Source organism: Hipposideros armiger, unplaced genomic scaffold (assembly GCF_001890085.2).
Source record: "Hipposideros armiger isolate ML-2016 unplaced genomic scaffold, ASM189008v1 scaffold_34, whole genome shotgun sequence".
Classification (NCBI taxonomy): Eukaryota; Metazoa; Chordata; class Mammalia; order Chiroptera; family Hipposideridae; genus Hipposideros; species Hipposideros armiger.
This window is the reverse complement of record NW_017731384.1, coordinates 2,639,701-2,658,013: the sequence shown is the minus strand read 5'-3', so window position 1 is coordinate 2,658,013 and position 18,313 is coordinate 2,639,701. Positions and strand designations below refer to the sequence as shown.

Here is an 18,313-nt window from a genome sequence, read left to right as displayed (position 1 = left end):
GCCTTCCCGTCTCGTAGGGTTCTGGGTGTGAAGGCTGTTTAGAGACGTAAACAACTAGCGGGCTGAGTGGGTTGCTCTGTGCTGGCCATTTTATAATCTGTGCTGGACCTGAAAAGGGCGGAGTAGCTCCCTTGAGGTGTGGAAAAACGAAAAAAAGGTGACTCAAGAGAGTGCAGGCTGAGGCATTCCGGTGGTGAGTGGGCCCAGCCATGAAAAGGGCAAAAAAACGGGCGACTCTGAGGGAGGGACAGTAGAGGGAGGGAAGAGAACATGGCGGCTTTCGGAACGTTTGCGGGCGTTGCGGCCTCTGCGCAGGGGCGGGGTGATTAGGTCATAGAGCGGCTCCCAGCATTCTCTGCGGCGGAGGAGGCGGTCCAGGCTATAAAACCGGCTGCCGGGACGCGGCCGGCACCTCATTCATTTCCATCGGTCTTCTGCCGAGCAGCTCCGGCTCCTGTCATCGCCGTCGCCGTCCTTCCGCCGCTGCCGCCCCCGCAAGGCTTTGGTCTCGCCGAAGCCACCTCCACAGCGACTCGTCGCACCCGATTCTCTCCACTTTCTTCCCCGCCAACCGCAATCATTGACGCCATGTCGGGCTATTCGAGTGACCGAGACCGCGGCCGGGATCGAGGGTGAGAGTGGGAACTGACCTGTCAGACCCGCGGGTGGGGGATGGGAGGCCAATGAAAATAACGAGGGGTGGGTGGCGATGAGAGTTAGGCTTTTTCAGTCCTTCTTTGGGCCTTCTCAAGGGAAGGTTTGCGCCATTTTGATATTTGTCCAAAACTGAGAGGTTTTCCTTTAGGAAAACGGCCCTCAGCCTCGCCTTTTGTTTGGGACGGGGCGTCGGGGCCTCGGCGACTAAGTCGTTGTGGCTAAAATTGAGCGTATTGTGAGGGGAGGAAAGCGCGACGCTTCGAGGCGAACGAAGTCGCCGCTGTGACGCGCAACCTTTCGGGAGGTGTTTTAGGGGCCTCCGGGATTTCTTTGGGAACCGAGAGGTCCGCCTCCAAAGCCATTGATGTGGCGGGGGCAGGAGGGTGTCCGGCGCTACGGTAATCGGCCATGTGGCTGAGCCGTAGGTACAAAATGCCGGCGTCGGACATGGCGGCGGCTCCTTTGTTACCCCGCCCGGCGGAGGAGCTCAAAATGGCAGCGTCGAGAAAATGTGGCGCAGAGAGAAATGCGAGACAAAGGGGGAAGCGCCGCCCCAGCGGGAACGCCGCCCGGCCGACTCCGCCCGGGCCGGGACTCCTCCCCTGGTAGCCGCCAGCTCCTCCTCTTTTTTTCTTGCGTTATATAATTTTGTTACCTTGATCGGAAGCGGTTCCGCCGATCCCACTTACTCAGTTGCCTTGCATAAGTGTCCCCGAGACCACCGCTCGCCTTGTGACGCTTTCACTGCCTGTGCTGCCCTGTTAGCTATTAAAACCAAAGCCCCGTGCTTGAAAACAGCTGGTAAATAACATCGCTGTTAAGCTCCTCCCTTCTTGTATTGTTTCTCTCCCAGACATTTAATTCCTAAGCTCGTGGGAAAGACTGGTAGCCAGAGCTGTTGTCTATCCTTGTAATCTGAGCTTTTGGCGTTGGGGCAGCCAATTTCCGACCTGATAAATCCTGGGCTGTTTTTTTGGTTCAGTAGCATGTACTTGGGACAACGGGAAATGAGAGGGTGCTAATTGTGGTTTGGAGAGAAGGATCATCACTAAGGGCAGTGCTAGATCTTATTACTCCAAAAGTCTTTCATCCATCTTTATTTAGCATGTACCAAGGGATAGCGAGTTAGTGTGTATATAAATTCATACATAGAGGTTTGAAAATGTAACTTTTTTCAATTGCAGGTTTGGTGCACCTCGATTTGGAGGAAGTAGGGCAGGGCCCCTATCAGGAAAGAAGTTTGGAAACCCTGGGGAGAAATTAGTTAAAAAGAAGTGGAATCTTGATGAGCTGCCAAAATTTGAGAAGAATTTTTATCAAGAACACCCTGATTTGGCTAGACGCACAGCGGTGAGTAATTTAATGTGACTTCATCAGGCTTAATTCAATGATTTCTAGTAAGTCAAAATCTGATCAGAAATGTCTTGAAAATGACCAAGTTGTGGGAAATCATGCTTTCTTACTTATTAGTTTGGGAAGAGGTGTTACTTGCTTTTGGAAACAGATGGCTCTGAATTTTTCTACTTCGTATATGGTTGAGTGTAACAATAGTATTTTTTGTGCCACGTAGGGTTTTTATGTGGATCCGGATTAAAAACAGCTATGTTAAAGTAATAAATTACAAGATTAGGGGCTTATTATTTAGTTGGAGGAGGTTGTCATAAGACTTACTAGATTATCTGTTTTGTAGCAAGAGGTGGAGACATACAGAAGAAGCAAGGAAGTTACAGTTAGAGGTCACAACTGCCCAAAGCCAGTTCTGAATTTTTATGAAGCAAACTTTCCTGGTAAGTACTAGTTTTGAATTTTGTCCCGTTTTTTTAAATTTCTTTCCTTGGCCTTACTGATTTTTCTAAATGTGTGTTGATAATTACAGCAAATGTCATGGATGTGATTGCAAGACAGAACTTTACTGAACCCACTGCTATTCAAGCTCAGGGATGGCCAGTTGCTCTAAGTGGATTGGACATGGTTGGAGTAGCACAGACTGGATCTGGGAAAACGTTGTCTGTAAGTTTGGAAGAACTTTTGAGATATTGTGATGTGCTACAGGAAATGGGTTAGGAATAAAATGAAACCAAAAGTATTGTAATGTAACTTCTGTTGTTTGCTCTCTTTTAAATAGTATTTGCTGCCTGCCATTGTCCACATCAATCATCAGCCATTCCTAGAGAGAGGCGATGGGCCTATTGTAAGTATATATGTGTGGTGTGTGTTTTTCTCGCTCTCAATTTTTAGAGATCTTTAGAACATAGCAGTAAAAGATAAAATTTGTGGTGGTTTTATGTAGACATTATCTTTCTTTTTTTGTTAGAAATTGCCGGAGTAGCAATAAATGAGTGGTTTATCCAGGATTCTGCTAGAGATGTTTCACTTTCTGTTCCTCTTTCCTTAGTGCTTGGTGCTGGCACCAACTCGGGAACTGGCTCAGCAGGTGCAGCAAGTAGCTGCTGAATACTGTAGGGCATGTCGGTTGAAGTCTACTTGCATCTATGGCGGTGCTCCCAAGGGACCACAGATACGTGATTTGGAGAGAGGTATGTAACAAAAAAAGATTGCTTGTCACCAATGGTACTAAAAAGTTCTAGATGTCTTAGTTACATTTATGTGTTTAATTGAAGGTGTGGAAATCTGTATTGCAACACCTGGAAGACTGATTGACTTTTTAGAGTGTGGGAAAACAAATCTGAGAAGAACCACCTACCTTGTCCTTGATGAAGCAGATAGAATGCTTGATATGGGCTTCGAGCCCCAAATAAGGAAGATTGTGGATCAGATAAGAGTAAGTGCTCTTAAATACGTTATTTCTTTAAACTTAGCTCTGAATTTATTCTTAGAATACAAGTTTTTAATCCAAAATTTTTTAGCCTGACAGGCAGACCTTAATGTGGAGTGCGACTTGGCCAAAAGAAGTAAGACAGCTTGCTGAAGATTTTCTGAAAGACTATATTCATATAAATATTGGTGCACTAGAACTGAGTGCAAACCACAATATTCTTCAGATTGTGGATGTGTGTCATGACGTTGAAAAGGATGAAAAGTAAGTTATATAAGTCTTACTATAAAAACAATTGCTATATAAATTCCTGTTTCATGGGTTATCTTAAAAGTGACTTTCAGTGGGGTGGAATCTGAATGTTGGTTTAAAAGTAGCCTGTCAATACTGAAATAGCCTGTCAATCCTGAAAATTCTTGATTTCTTCATTCAGATAATTATCACCGTATTTATAGTGTTCCTATAGGAAAAAGAACTCGTGTCCTATGGTTTATTTAAGGGCTAAAGGTCGAGTGGCTTGATTAGTGGTTAAGCAGGTGTTTCTGCTTTCTGGTCATGTACCTTGACCACATGTGTGATTGCACCATGGACTTTTAAAATTTTACCATTTTTTTTCTTTCAAGACTCATTCGTCTAATGGAAGAGATCATGAGTGAGAAGGAGAATAAAACCATCGTTTTTGTTGAAACCAAAAGAAGATGTGATGAACTAACTAGAAAAATGAGGAGAGACGGGTATGTTGGCTTCCGCCATTGAAGCAGGTGTATTAGAGCTGACTTTAAGAGAGGGGCAAACTTAGATCGGGAGGTGTGATGGATTTGAGTTTCATGGATGGGAATCATCTGGTAGTAGAGGTAAAACTAGATTAACATTTCAGGTGAAATTAAAAGGATCTGTGACCAAAAGATTTCAGTGCTAGACTAAAATCTGTCAGGTTTTAAATATGAATCTTACTAATGTAACTCTTTTCTAATTTAGGTGGCCTGCCATGGGTATCCATGGTGACAAAAGTCAACAGGAACGTGACTGGGTTCTAAATGGCAAGTATTTCAATTAAAGGTTAATCCCCCCCCAACCTACTATTTTAATTTTGTTCAGATTAGTGATCATATGTATGTCATCTTTTGCAGAATTCAAACATGGAAAAGCTCCTATTCTGATTGCTACAGATGTGGCTTCCAGAGGGCTAGGTTAGTACAAACTCGAATTCATGGCTTGGTTTTCCAGAAGATCTCCATATGACTTTTAAAGAAAGTTTATTGCTTTCTTTAACCTCTGCATTTTTTCTAAGTTTTTTTCATATAAAGGTGCAGTCTTTGTGGCAAGGCCTAGGCATGACAATCGGAGGACTCGAGGGGGATGGAGGACTAGTGATCGGCTGGCTGCTTCCAGTCGATTAGAGAGGTGAAAAACTGAAAGTGTGCCAGTAATCTTCAAAAGGCAGAACATACCATCTCTGCCCCGTAAACTGTTCTCTCCGAAGGGAAAAAAAGGAAGTTATCCTCACAGTTCACTGCCGTGGTATTTCTTCTGTCCCATGCTTTGCATGACTGCCATGGTACAGCATTGTTTCAAACTGTTGACTGTGATCTGTGGGTCTTTGAGTTTCAGTGAGTTTGCTGAAATGTCGAAGAAATATTTCCAAACATCAATGTTCAATGAAATTTTTGTTCAAGTTTGAAATGGAGAGAGCAGCTTTAAAAGGTACTAAGCTTTTTACAAATTGGTGAGTACTGGCACATGAGCTCTAGAGCAGGAGCAACTTCTCACACTTAGTCAGTGGGAAAAGCAATGCTTTGAAAGTTCCTCCCTCACCTACACAGTAGTCGTCATGTCGAGACCTGCCAGAGAGAGACACATTCTCAAGTGAATCCTGGCTTCTTGGAAGCGCTTGCCTAGACGAGACACAGTGCATAAAAACAACTTTTGGGGGACAGGTATGTTTTTCTTGCAGCTGCGGTTGTAAGGTCTTGGCAAGACAAGCAGTGTGGCCAGAATTTTGAACTTCTGATGAGTGTGTAATGCGAAGGACCATGTACATTTTTGTTTAAAGGTCCTCAAAATGAGCACATGAAGAGGTTGCTGTGAACCTTTAAGTGGCCCTACTGCACAGAAGCATTCAGATGTCACTTGATGATCTTTTAAGGGGATTTGCTGATTTGGGAACATGTTAGGGACTATAAGTCCTTTTGACAGGTTCTACGGGTGGGTAATGACATACAGATGACTTTTTTATTTTTCTCTCAACCTCAATGGTATTCCTACAGGGAATGGATAACCATTTTAACTGTATTTTTTGCAGCCCATACCTTCTTGGGAATACAATTGTCTAACTTTTTATTTTTGGTCTGGCTGTTGTGGTGTGCAAAACTCCGTACATTGCTATTTTGCCACACTGCAACACCTTACAGATGTGGAAGATGTGAAATTTGTCATCAATTATGACTACCCTAACTCCTCAGAGGATTATATTCATCGAATTGGAAGAACTGCTCGCAGTACCAAAACAGGCACAGCATACACTTTCTTTACACCTAATAACATAAAGCAAGTGAGCGACCTTATCTCTGTGCTTCGTGAAGCTAATCAAGCAATTAATCCCAAGTTGCTTCAGTTGGTCGAAGACAGAGGTTCAGGTAAGACCAATCTTCAATAAGAAATGTTGGTGGTTTGGGGTCACATAATTGTCTACAAACCCATTTAAATGGGATTGGCAGGTGAGTAAAACCTATGTGAAACTTGAGTTGAGAAAATTTCATACCTGTAAGTAAAAAAGCTGATTCCTTCTGTATTAGTAATGATTTGTGTCAGAAATAATCAATTCGCAATTGTTTTTCTTGACAGGTCGTTCCAGGGGTAGAGGAGGCATGAAGGATGACCGTCGAGACAGATACTCTGCAGGCAAAAGGGGTGGATTTAATACCTTTAGAGACAGGGAAAATTATGACAGAGGTTACTCTAGTCTGCTTAAGAGAGATTTTGGGGCAAAAACCCAGAATGGTGTTTACAGTGCTGCAAATTACACCAATGGGAGCTTTGGAAGTAATTTTGTGTCTGCTGGTATACAGACCAGTTTTAGGACTGGTAATCCAACAGGGACTTACCAGAATGGTTATGATAGCACTCAGCAATACGGAAGTAATGTTCCAAATATGCACAATGGTATGAACCAACAGGCATATGCATATCCTGCTACTGCAGCTGCGCCTATGATTGGTTATCCAATGCCAACAGGATATTCTCAATAAGACTGTAGAAGTATATGTAAATGTCTGTTTTTCATAATTGCTCTTTATATTGTGTGTTATCAGACAAGATAGTTATTTAAGAAACATGGGAAATGCAGAAATGACTGCAGTGCAGCAGTAATTATGGTGCACTTTTTTCGCTATTTAAGTTGGATATTTCTCTACATTCCTGAAACAATTTTTAGGTTTTTTTTGTACTAGAAAATGCAGGCAGTGTTTTCACAAAAGTAAATGTACAGTGATTTGAAATACAATAAATGAAGGCAATGCATGGCCTTCCAATAAAAAATATTTGAAGACTGAATTAAGTGGAAATTGTATTTTATTTTACATATACAATGTCATGTAAAAGTTTGCTTAGTTTTCTTTTTTAATCAAAAACTAAATTGCTCCTTTCCATTATTTAGTTTTGGGAAGTGGGGAGATCAGAAAGCCCATCTTACAGTGCCCTCTATAAATATTGCAAGAGTTAAATGAGATTGATTTAGGTAAACATAATTCTGGGCTAAATTGCGTAAAGGCTTTCTGTCATTACCTCCCAACATCAGGTGAGTTATTTAATAGTCAATTAGCAGAGTGGTGAGATGAGATACTAAAGTAGATAGAAAGCAATCAACTGTATAGCCCCACCTTCAAACTGGTTAGTGTGAGAACAACATGGATGACTGTTCCTTCTGCAAGATTTATGATTTGAAAAGCTTGAAATAACTTGCTTTTTCAAAATATATTTATGCTCTTGGCTCTATTGTGAATTACTGGAATGTTGAACAAAGCTAAGACTTGACACCTTTTATGATGAGGTTGGCAAGAGCTAAATTTGAATTTGTTTTCAGTGTTAGTGCAGGTTGGAAACAAATTAGCCTTCACAGGCACAGGCTTCCAGGGGCTCTTAATTGTAGTCACACTGGGGAGTCATTGAATGTCTTTCCAATAACCCAGGGAACTCGAGAGGACTTAAAACTATAAGGTCTGTTCATATTTAAACGAACACACAAAAAATTCTTACCAAAATTAATAGTTAACCAAGAGGAAGCAACATAACCAAAACCAGTGACTATAGTACAGGTCTGGTTAGGGTCAACATGGGTTTATTGCTAGAAAGATCCAGGGAGTAACTTCAGATTTAGTTTCTGCTCACCAACCTAATACTTTTATTTCAGTAATGGCTAGTAGGTCCCAGAGAATCTGGTGTATTCTTTTTGCCAGGAGAGGAGAGGTCTTCGTGAGACTTCATTTAAATTCTGGTTATTAAACTGAGGTTTTAAGTGGTGTTCATGCCTTATCTCTAAAATATAAAATTAGAATTTGTATGAGGGAATGAGGTTAATTTTAGGACTAATACATTGAAAACTGATTCAACCTTAACAGTTTTCTAAATAGCATGGTAGGTCAAATTAATGAAAACTTTCAGGATAGGTTGGCGTATTTATTACATATTTTACTGTTTTAATGTCTAACGTGGGCCTTTTAATTTGTAAACACTGAAATGTGGAAAACATTTACCTTTGAAGTTTTAAAAGACAGTCCACTTTTTAGCATGTGTGTTGTGTCCAGCCTGTGGTTGTCTTAATTAATAAATGTGATTTTACTCCCCATTCTCTCTCATTTATTTGCGTATAGGCCTGTTTTCTGGTGTTTCCTTAGTGTAGGAAACATGTTAACAGCCCCGTCTTGCAATTAATTGCTTTTCCAGCAGTGCTGTTGAAAATTTGTAGTTTGTATTTACAAACCTTCACACAAGTATGGTTTTCTGAGCTTGTCCAACCACACCTTCATGATAATTTTTACTCCTGTATTTAACTCAATTGCTAAGCTAAACTGCCCCTTCCTGATAGTCTAGTGGAATCGAGTAGCTTGTTCCTAATACACCTGGATTAATCTTTCAAGGTTTCCCAAACCACTTGCAGCGGTTCTCAACCTGTGGGTTGCGACCCCTTTGGGGGTCGAACGACCCTTTCTCAGGGGTCGCCCAAGACAATCTGAAAACAAAGATATTTACATTATGATTCATAACTAGCAAAATTGCAGAGTAGCAGCGAAAATTTTATGGTTGGGGGTCACCACAACATGAACTGCATTAGGAAGGTTGAGAACTGCTGACTTCAAGGGAAGCTAGAAGTAGGAATCGTGGGTTTGGGAATCAACTGTTTTCATCTGGATTGTACCACAATACGTGGGTAATTTTCTTAAGTGTTAAGTGGAGGTTGTAAACACGAAAGCCTGCTCGGTAATCACGGATTTTCGTTTAATGAAGTTTTTCATGTTTTGATGAACCCCTAGAAGGAGCCTCTGGTAGAACAACTTGTACACACTGGTTCTGTGTGTCCACATTCACCAGCGGGGCTTGAAAACATTCTGGGTCAGGTGCTACCGGCCGAGGACTCCCTCTGAGAGCCACTCCCGAGTGTAAAGGGAGGATACTCCTTCGCAGTTTCAGCCCCACCCAAACCCAAGAGAACTGCTTTGCGGGTAGGCACTCTAGTGGTGCATTTACTTAGTAGAGTCGCATCGAAGATCTGGGTGTTTAAACCACCATAAAGACTAAAGCTTTAAAAATGGGAATCAAAGTTTATTTTCGTTAATGCCTAAGATTGAGATGGTTTAAGTGGTGATTTGGAGGGCATGGAAGTATTTTGATGTCAGATTTGCAAGGGAAGGAAACTAATGTTGACTCAATGGCTATAGCACCATAGAGAAAGGTAGATGGGAATGACCTTCATCGGCGCTGATGACATAAATCGCTGGGAGACCGGTCTTCTCTGAGATGAGCAGGGGCACTACCCTTCAGTCCGCCATGGCAAGCGGGGGACGCCCGCGGCGGCCGCAGCCGGAACCAGTGACGCACTTCCGTGGGCGGGGCCGGTTGCGCAAAAACTCACTTCCGTCGCGCCTACGCAGTTGGTTCCGGGATTCTTAGCCGTGGCGGTTTGCTGGGACCACCAGCATATAGGCTACTGTGCTCTAACTCCCAAGGGAGATGCGCTCCGGTGCCACCGTCAAGGCCTGCCAGAAAGTTTGCAGGCGCCTGTTGTCTGAGTTTGGGGGTCGAGTAGATGGGGGCGAGGCAGCGCGGTTGATGGAAGGGAGTAGCGCCCTCGGAGGGTCCCTGAGGTCGCATGCGGAGCTCTCCCAGGGGAGCGAACCAAAAGAAGCCCTAGAGTCTGGTGAGGGCAGCGAAGCGCTGGTAGAAATCTGTCAGAGAAGACATTTTCTCAGTGGCACCAAGCGACATATTAGCCGAGATTCTCTCCTGACCGGGTGCCACTTCGGCTTTGGCCCCTTGGGCATAGAATTGCGGAAGAACCTAGCGGCACAATGGTGGTCCTCGGTGGTGGTGTTCAGGGAGCAGCAGGTCTTTCCGGTAGACGCCCTCCACCATGAACCAGGCCCTTCGCTGCCCGGGGACAGTGCCTTCAGGTTAGTTTCTGCAGAAACTCTACGCGAAATCTTGCAAGACAAAGAGCTGAGTAAGGAACAGCTAGTAGCCTTTCTTGAGAGCTTATTAAAAACTTCTGGGAAACTACGGGAGAACCTTCTTCACGGTATGCTTCACGATTTGATGCTTCAAAATAGGTTGTTGGGGTGGAAAGGCAGCCTCGGTCGGTGTCAAGAATTGCAACTGGCCCTTTATTCACGTGGAAAGGAAATGACCTGGTTCTCATCTTTTTGAAGCAGTTGGGTATATTGATGGTGCTTCTGCCTTGGAGAAAACTGGTCCATGGAATTGTTACTGTTCCTTAAAGAATCTGGCTGAAGGACCTGGTAACGCTCTCAATTTCACGGGGCAATCCTAGAATTTTAGAGGTCAGTTGAGCAGCACTAGAATTAGGACCTACATTAAGTTATGTAGTTGAATCATTTGTTCATCATTACTAAAATAAATACTTACACAGTCACAGTCACCCTTCAGTTTTACACACAATAGATTAAGCAAAGCTCATTTTTCTAGAGCAAAAAGAAAATACCCTTCCCCATTTATTTTATTTTTTTATTTTTAACTGAAAACTGATCTGCAATCTGTTTCAAGAGCCCTTTAGGTAATTTTTGAGTTCACAAAATAATAAGACTAATCAAGCTTTAGAAGTGATTCTTGAGTAAATACACAGCAACGTATAGGGGACCATTTGCCTTTAAAGTCAAACAGAAAATGATTGCAGAGATTCTGAAAAAGAAATTCAGGTTCTTTACAGTACAGACTTGGCTGCCACAGCATCTCTTTGCAAAGTGCTTTCCTTGCCATTTTTCATTAAGCAGTACTATAAAGTAATTTAAAATAACCAGTGTCCATGGTTCTCTGAAAGTTAGTATCTATATTGTAACTTTTAAAGATTTCCTTAAGAAAATAAAGCAAACTAAAATAAACTTGAAAAAATGCGACAATTTTGATTTGTACTACATAATTATTACATGATTTGACTTTGGGATAATTAAATCACTGCTCATAACCATGTTCTAAAACAAATCAATCTTCCTTATTAGCAAATGAAACTTAGCTCTCTTTGATATCCATTCATCAAAGCATCTATGGTGTGCCAGACATTTTCTTGCCTTTAGAAATCTTAAATCCATTTATCTTCAGAATCCTTTGATTGTCTAGTGTTTTTAGCTTAGAGTTACCCAGTTTGCCTTTTCTTTCTATTTCCAATGCTCTTGCTCTATTCTGTGTCTGAATTATAGTGGTAGCCACTAAAATTCTCAGCCATTATGTCTCCAAGTATAGTTACCACCCCATTCTTTTTCTTCTGCCCTTCTATGACTAATTACACGTATGTTAGATGTTTTTCCCATCTTGTAATTTTTCTTGAACAAAATCACATTTTAAAATCTATGTGTAATAGCTCAGATATATCTGTTTTTAGTGTCTTTTTCTTTGGGCTCTTGGTCATTTGAACATTCTGCATTTCTGATATTCTAGGTAATTTGTGTATAAATTGTAGAGATAAGTTGAGGCTTTGGGTTGTGTTTTCTTCCTCTTGGGAGGATTTACTTTCGCTTTTGGGCAGGCAGCTAAAGTGGGAGCATATCTTCTTAATACAATCCAGGATTGAGTTAATTGGAGGCTGGGCTTCAGTCTTTCCACTGCATGTCTTCCCCTAGAGTGTAGCCCTTTGAGTGTCCCTAGTGAAAGGATGGGTATTTTACCAGGGCCCCTTCTCCTTGATGAGCTAGGAACTACAATTTTTGTACTTCCCAATCTCATAAAATGTCAAGAAGCTCTGCTCAGCATTTCAGCATCTCAGCTCTGCTACTTGAGAATTGGAAAAGCATCATTAAATGTCAGGTTCACTTCTCTGCTCTTCCCTTTTCTCCAAATTTTGGACCCACAAGTCCTTACTGCCTTGATAGCTCTTCTATGTCTTTAAACAGATTTTTTTTTAAAGTTTCTTGACCAGCTTTTTGTTATCAACAAGCTAGTCTACTATTATCAGAAATGGAAATCTCAAATCAAGTAACTTTTGAACACAGTGGTGTCATTTCATGGAACATAATCTTTAATATAACTGGCATAGAGAACTACAAAGAAATCTTGAACTTAGATTTAAAGCAAATAGATGGAAAGACGATTAATGTTATTAGAAACCAAGATTTTTCACTATAATAGTACAGAGATACAAATAGAAAAGAAGAATAAACTTTGTAATATTACATTTGAATCGGCAATATCAACATGAACTCATGATTTTAAAAAATATCTATTTCCTAACTTTCTTCATGGAAAGGGTCTGGAAGCAATGACAATAGTAATTAGCACACCTTGTACCCAGATTTTGGTTTCAAAAATGAATCAGTGCTTGTAGAAATGGCTGCTTCCAGATCTGGGGCAGGGAAAGCCCAAGGTGAATTTGGGACATTTTATGGTGCTAGAAAGCAAAGAATTACTTGAAGACTAGTGGGGTCATGTCAAAAGGACACAGATGCTGGCTTCAAGAAGACTCCCACTGGCTCCATTTGGAACAAACTGAACATTAAAGTAAATCTTGATGGTAATGGGTCATAATACATTAAATAAAAAATTTAAACCATAGTGTTAATCAAAAAAATAAGTAATCGAGGCTGTTGTTGGAGGAAGAAGGTGAAGAAAGTTTATTTTTACAGAAGCTATGCAATAAATGTAGAAGGAAAGATTAGAAAAATCACCATGTTACAATTTTGCAATCCCCAAGGGCATAATAATTGATTCTAGCAAGGATCATCAGTGGATTCTAAAATACTGGGTGGAAGGTTGCTCAGGAGCATTCCACATTGTTGGGGAATGGGTTACCTTTATGAGGTAATCAAGTTTGTTTCATTGATAGTGGGATAATCTGATATTATGTTCCTCCTATTAGGATGCAATAAGATATAACATCAACTATGTAGTAGTTATTCCTGCTAAAAATGATTAACCCAAATTAAATCATAAGGAAGCAGTCAGACAAATCTCTGATGTGAGATAATCTACGACTGGCCTGGACTCATATCAAAAGTCAATGTCATTAAAAGCAAAGTTAGAAAGGAGTCAGGGGAAATGTTCTACATTTAAGAGAGTAGACACCCAATCAAAATACAGTGCATGAACCCTAATTAGGGAGAAAGAGAACAGCAATAAATGACATTTTGGGTGACAATTGGAGAAAATAGAATATGGACCATATGTTAGATGAAGTTATGGTATTATGGTTAATTTTATGGTGTAATAATGGTATACAGAGAATAGTTTTAGGAGATGTCTGCTGAAATGGTTTTTGGGGTGAACAAAAAGAAAATGTGGCAAAATGTTGACAATTGATGAATCTAAGTGAAAGGTTTACAGGTGTTTATTGTACTATTCTTTCAACTTTCTTGTGGATTTGAAAAATCTTCAAACTAAAAGGTTAGGGGAAAACTACCTAAAATTAAGTGGTGATTAAGATCTGCCTTAATATCTCCATGGTACTTGTACTGCTGTGTTGGCTTTATTATATTATTGATTTTTCTATAAGTTGGCCAAAATGATTTGGGTTTATAGAATAGATTTATACAATGATTGAGTTATCTTTTGACAGGTGCTTTGGAGCACTACGTCAATTGCCTGGATCTGGTAAACAAGAGGCTACCTTATGGCCTCGCTCAGATTGGAGTGTGTTTTCATCCTGTTTCTGATACTAAGCAGACATCTGATGGTGTGAAAAGGTACAGAAAAATGGCAAATAACGTGGCCTGGTATTTAAATAGTCAAGCACCAGTCATTTTCACTTTGAGACAGATTATATAATTTTTAAGTAAGTAACTGATATTTCTGATATCCAAAGAATTGGTGAGAAGACTGAAGCTTCACTGGTGTGGTTTACTTCAGCAAGAACTGCCAGCCAGTGGCTTGATTTCTGGTTACGCCATCGACTCCTGTGGTGGAGAAAGGTACTACAAAAATCACCCTTAATTTAATAGTTAATAAGTAAAATGTCTTAATGGGTCAAAGGTAATACTTACCTACAATAAATGAAATTTTGTTTGATGTAGCTATGTTATGAGAGGCAGCTATACTAAATCAACAAATACAAATAAAAAACTGTAATGATTTTTGTTGTTCCCATATAACAAAGTTACTTTGGTAAAGATATTTCTTGATACCTCTCTTGTTCAGAAGCCTTTGTTGATAAACCTTTACATTCAAGGTAAAGTTCAATTCCTTCACCTGACGTTCCTGGCTGGTGTAGAGTTTGACCCTTGCCCACTCTTACAGCTGTAACATTTGCTCCCTACCTCCATGAACTCTTTGTATTAGTCAAATGGTTCTGTAATTCGTAATCATGTTTTAGTATATGCTGAAGGGAAAAGAGTTGAAGTAAGCATTTTGTCTCTCCATTGTCTTGTCTTTCTCCAACTCTTAAAATCCCCAAATACCCTCCTTAACTAAGTTGAATAATCACAAATAATCATGCTCTTCACAAGGATAAAAATGATGAATATAGGATACTTTCTTCTTCATCCACTTAGTTCTTGGTTACCTACCTCTCTTACTAATTGACCGCAAAAAAGACCCTCGTTTTTCTTTAGTTTTTTTCAGGCTAAACAACAGTATTTTTAGCAATACACTCACTCATATTTAATTAAACTGTACAATTTTTATTTGGGACTTGACCATTTTCATTCAGTTGCTGCATAAAAAGTCTCAGACAACTTTTTAACAGTTATTTTAATAAGTTAATGAGACAAACTGTCTTTTCCAGTTTGCCGTGAGCCCATCCAACTTCAGCAGCAGTGATTGTCAGGATGAAGAAGGACGAAAAGGAAACAAACTTTACTACAATTTCCCCTGGGGAAAGGAGCCAATAGAAACTCTGTGGAATCTGGAAGATCGTGAACTTTTACACATGTATCCTGGAAATGTGTCTCAGTTACATGTATGTTTTACTTTGAGTTCCTATACATCCTTCACCCAGAATCTCTGATCATTTCTGAACCATTTGAAAATAAGCCGCAGACATGGTGCACCATGACCTCTTAATACTTCAGTATGTGTTTCTCAAGTGCAAGGACACTTACCTACATTACCACAATGCAACCATGAAAATCAGTAAAGTAATAGTAATCCATTATTACCATTCAATCCACAGAATGCTTCAAAGGTAATGGGTTATTCCCACATGCCCTTTATAGATCCAGGATCCAATCTAGGATCGCCTGTTTCATGTAATGCCATGTATCGTTGGTCTCCTTCAAATGAACAATTCCTTTTATCTTTTCTTGTCTTTCATGACCTTGACATTTTTGAAGTGTACAGGCGAGTTACTTGGTAGAATGTCCCTTGGTTTGAGTTTCATGTTTCCTCAGCCACAGAAATGGTGCTGCCCTCTTCTCAATGCATTGTATTAGGAGGCATATGATATAAATTTTACCTGTGATGTTAACTTTTATCACTTGGTTAAAATGGTGCTACCAGGTTTCTAAAATGTAAAATTGATAAATATTTTGTGTTTATTAATTAATGAGTAATTAATAAGTCTTTGTGGGCAGATACTTTAAGACTATATAAATAATTTGTTTCTCACCACATTTTGACCTACCGTTTGCAGCATCTATTGATGATTCTTGCCCAAATCAACTATTACCATGAACGTTGCCAAATGGTGATTTTAAAAAAAATTAATTTTATCGTTCCTTCTTGATTTATTGATCAGTTTGTATTCTGATTCTATAAGTAATTTTAAGAGAATTCTGCTAAATGATACTTTATTTTTGTTCTACTTTTCTGTGAAGGGCCGAGATGGACGAAAAAATGTGGTTCCTTCTGTTTTATCTATAAATGGAGATCTAGACCTAGGCATGCTGGCCTATCTCTACGATTCTTTCCAGCTAACGGAGAACTCCTTTACAAGAAAGAAAAATCTTCATAGAAAGGTAGGTGCTTTTGATATTTCCGTGATAGGCTTGGGAAACTAAAAATACGTTCCCCCCCCCCTTTTTAAACATTATTAGTGTGCTTGTTTTCTAACATAAACTCTGAAAAATAAATTTCTTTTAGTGCAAGTAATTTTAGTATCTTTCAGAATCTGGCCACATGAATAATAAGCAGGCTCTCAAGAATAGAGCAAGACATCCCTATTGGGTAATCCTAAAGGCATTTCTGTTTGATCATGGGGAGCTAGGCAGCTATTTCTGATTCTTAGCCTCTGAGCCTTTCAATTGATAGCTTCTATTTGCATCAGAAGCCGAATGTTAATTGGGTTTAAATAGGACAGACCAGCAAGATTTGTGGTATTGACCTCTCTGCTTTTGGTCTGACCCCAAGTGGCTGACCACTGGATCGGAGGAACGAGATATGGGCCTGGGTAGAGGGAAAGGCTTATTTGAGGAAAAAAAGTTTTTTGGAGGGGCTCAAAATCAAGAGAGAGGAGGGGTTGAAGCTGAAGGAGAGAAAAGAAATGAGTAATGGAATAAATTTTCGAGGAAACAGGAGGGATCAAGACAGAATCAAGAACACAGTGGAGGGATTTGTCGTGAAAAGGAGTTATTCGAAACAGCAGGGAGGAAAGAAATGATGTTATAGATATAAGTAGGCTACTGTGGCTGGTCAGCCTTTGAAGGAAGTTTTATTCATACCTGTGTTTTCTTAGGGAATTAGGCAAAATTATTAGCTTAAAATGTAGAGGAGTAAGGGTTTAAGTGGCAAGAGTTTAGAACAGCCATATTCCCCTTGAATGTAAAAGGGAGCTGCCCCAAATCCAAAGTTTTAACATGTTGAGTATTCAACAGGGTTTGGAAACCATGAGTTTGTAGCACCATTCTGCACAGTTAAGTGATTTATAATGCAGTGCTCATTTAGCCTGATATGGCCGTAGAGAAAGTCAGACTAATCAGAAAGTTCAGAAAGTCAGAACTGTTCTGGGAGTCGGGATTCATAGGGAGGGTGTGTGTAACAAACCAACAAGGGGGTCATTTCTTTGTCATACCCCACATCCAAACCATCACCAAACCTTTTTGACTCTAGCTTCAAAATATATCCTGAATCTGACCATTTCTTCCCACCTCTACTCCTCCCACTCTGATTAGGTTGGTGGTTAAGCCACCATCATTCCCACTTCCCCCACTGAGTGGTCCTTTTAAAGCAGCGGTTCTCAATCTTCCTAATGCCGCGACCCCTTAATACAGTTCCTCATGTTGTGGTGATCCCTAACCATAAAATTATTTTCGTTGCTACTCTATAACTGTAATTTTGCTACTGTTATGAATCATAATGTAAATATCTCTTTGTTTTCCAATGGTCTTAGGCGACCCCTGTGAAAGGGTCGTTCGACCTCCAAAGGGGTCGCGACCCACAGGTTGAGAACCGCTGTTTTAAAGGTACATGTTATTTTGCTCCTCTGCTTAAAACACTCCAGTAAGCTCCTCATCTCACTCAGAGGAAAAGCCAAAGCCCCTAAAATGTTTAACCAAACAAACCATTTCCGTTTTGACCTCCACCTACTTGCTGTACCTCACTCAGGCCCCTGCAGCAGCACGGACCTTGCTGTTTCTGGACCAGGCCAGGCACGCTCCTAGCTCCCAGCCTTGTCCTTGGCTCTCCGCTTTGCCTGGAGTGCTCTTCCTTCCCTGTCCACGTGCCTCGTTCCTCAGCCTCCTTTCAAGTCTTCACTCAAATGTCACGTCAGAGAGGAGACCTTCTCTTGCCATTAATTGAAAGCTGCAAACAGGCCTCCCCAACCCACCCCTTGCCAGCACTTCTTATCTCCCCCCACCTTTTTTTTTTAATTTTTTTTTAGTATTTACCAGTTTCAAATATATTCTTTACTTATTTATTTGTTAATATCTGTTTCTCCCCATCATGAGGGACAGTGATTTTTTTGTCCCCAGCACCTAGAGGTGTTTCTGACACCAAGGAGCCATTCAAATGTTGAATGGATGAATGAAAAGAGTGGTGGGTTTTGGTAAAAGGAAGTCCCAATGATAAGCCACCTGTCCCGCAGCTGGGTAGGGAGGGCAGTGATGCCAGGAAGGGGCATTGTGACTGAGGGGAAACGGAGTTGTCAGAAACTGGGAGAATATCAAGTGAACTTATTTCTGCAAAATATCTAAGTGAGGGCCGGCCGAGTGGCGCGATGGTTAAGAACTCGCTTGGGATGCCAGAGGGCCCAGGTTCGGATCCCACATATGAGGGCCAGTGACACTGCCC

General features: G+C 40.8%; 2 protein-coding genes across 5 annotated transcripts in view; both read left to right on the top strand.

Moving 5' to 3' along the window:
* Positions 1–34: 34 nt before the first annotated feature.
* Positions 35–6,985, top strand: DDX5 (DEAD-box helicase 5). Of its 3 annotated transcripts, none has more exons than XM_019637743.1 (14): positions 35–157; positions 446–632; positions 1,842–2,007; positions 2,348–2,444; positions 2,534–2,667; positions 2,783–2,848; positions 3,053–3,194; positions 3,279–3,439; positions 3,525–3,697; positions 4,057–4,167; positions 4,412–4,473; positions 4,564–4,623; positions 5,845–6,069; positions 6,278–6,985. In XM_019637743.1, the coding sequence occupies exons 2-14, from the start codon at positions 589–591 to the stop codon at positions 6,679–6,681; spliced, it is 1,845 nt and encodes a 614-aa protein (XP_019493288.1). In that variant the 5' UTR covers positions 35–157; positions 446–588; the 3' UTR covers positions 6,682–6,985. The 3 variants fall into 3 exon arrangements, with proteins under 3 accessions (XP_019493288.1, XP_019493286.1, XP_019493285.1); XM_019637741.1 differs by having other exon boundaries at positions 35–193; XM_019637740.1 differs by lacking the exon at positions 35–157 and having other exon boundaries at positions 343–632.
* A 1,381-nt stretch (positions 6,986–8,366) lies between these two features.
* The window catches only part of POLG2 (DNA polymerase gamma 2, accessory subunit), a 15,369-nt gene continuing 5,422 nt past the window's right edge, over positions 8,367–18,313 (top strand). Inside the window, exons 1-5 of one of the 2 annotated variants that reach the window (XM_019637744.1) lie at positions 8,367–10,223; positions 13,707–13,833; positions 13,953–14,058; positions 14,871–15,044; positions 15,901–16,041. In XM_019637744.1, coding sequence (XP_019493289.1) covers positions 9,659–10,223; positions 13,707–13,833; positions 13,953–14,058; positions 14,871–15,044; positions 15,901–16,041 — 1,113 coding nt within the window. In that variant the 5' untranslated portion in view covers positions 8,367–9,658. The remainder of the gene's footprint in view (positions 10,224–13,706; positions 13,834–13,952; positions 14,059–14,870; positions 15,045–15,900; positions 16,042–18,313) is intronic. The other variant, XM_019637745.1, reaches the window with a different exon arrangement.

Bases quoted from the DNA above. Each gene is read 5' to 3' on its own strand.
- DDX5 (XM_019637743.1), top strand. From the start codon at position 589: ATGTCGGGCTATTCGAGTGACCGAGACCGCGGCCGGGATCGAGG. The intron at 633-1,841 runs GTGAGAGTGGGA...TTTCAATTGCAG, and splicing joins GACCGCGGCCGGGATCGAGG to GTTTGGTGCACCTCGATTTG. The intron at 2,849-3,052 runs GTAAGTATATAT...CTCTTTCCTTAG, and splicing joins AGAGAGGCGATGGGCCTATT to TGCTTGGTGCTGGCACCAAC.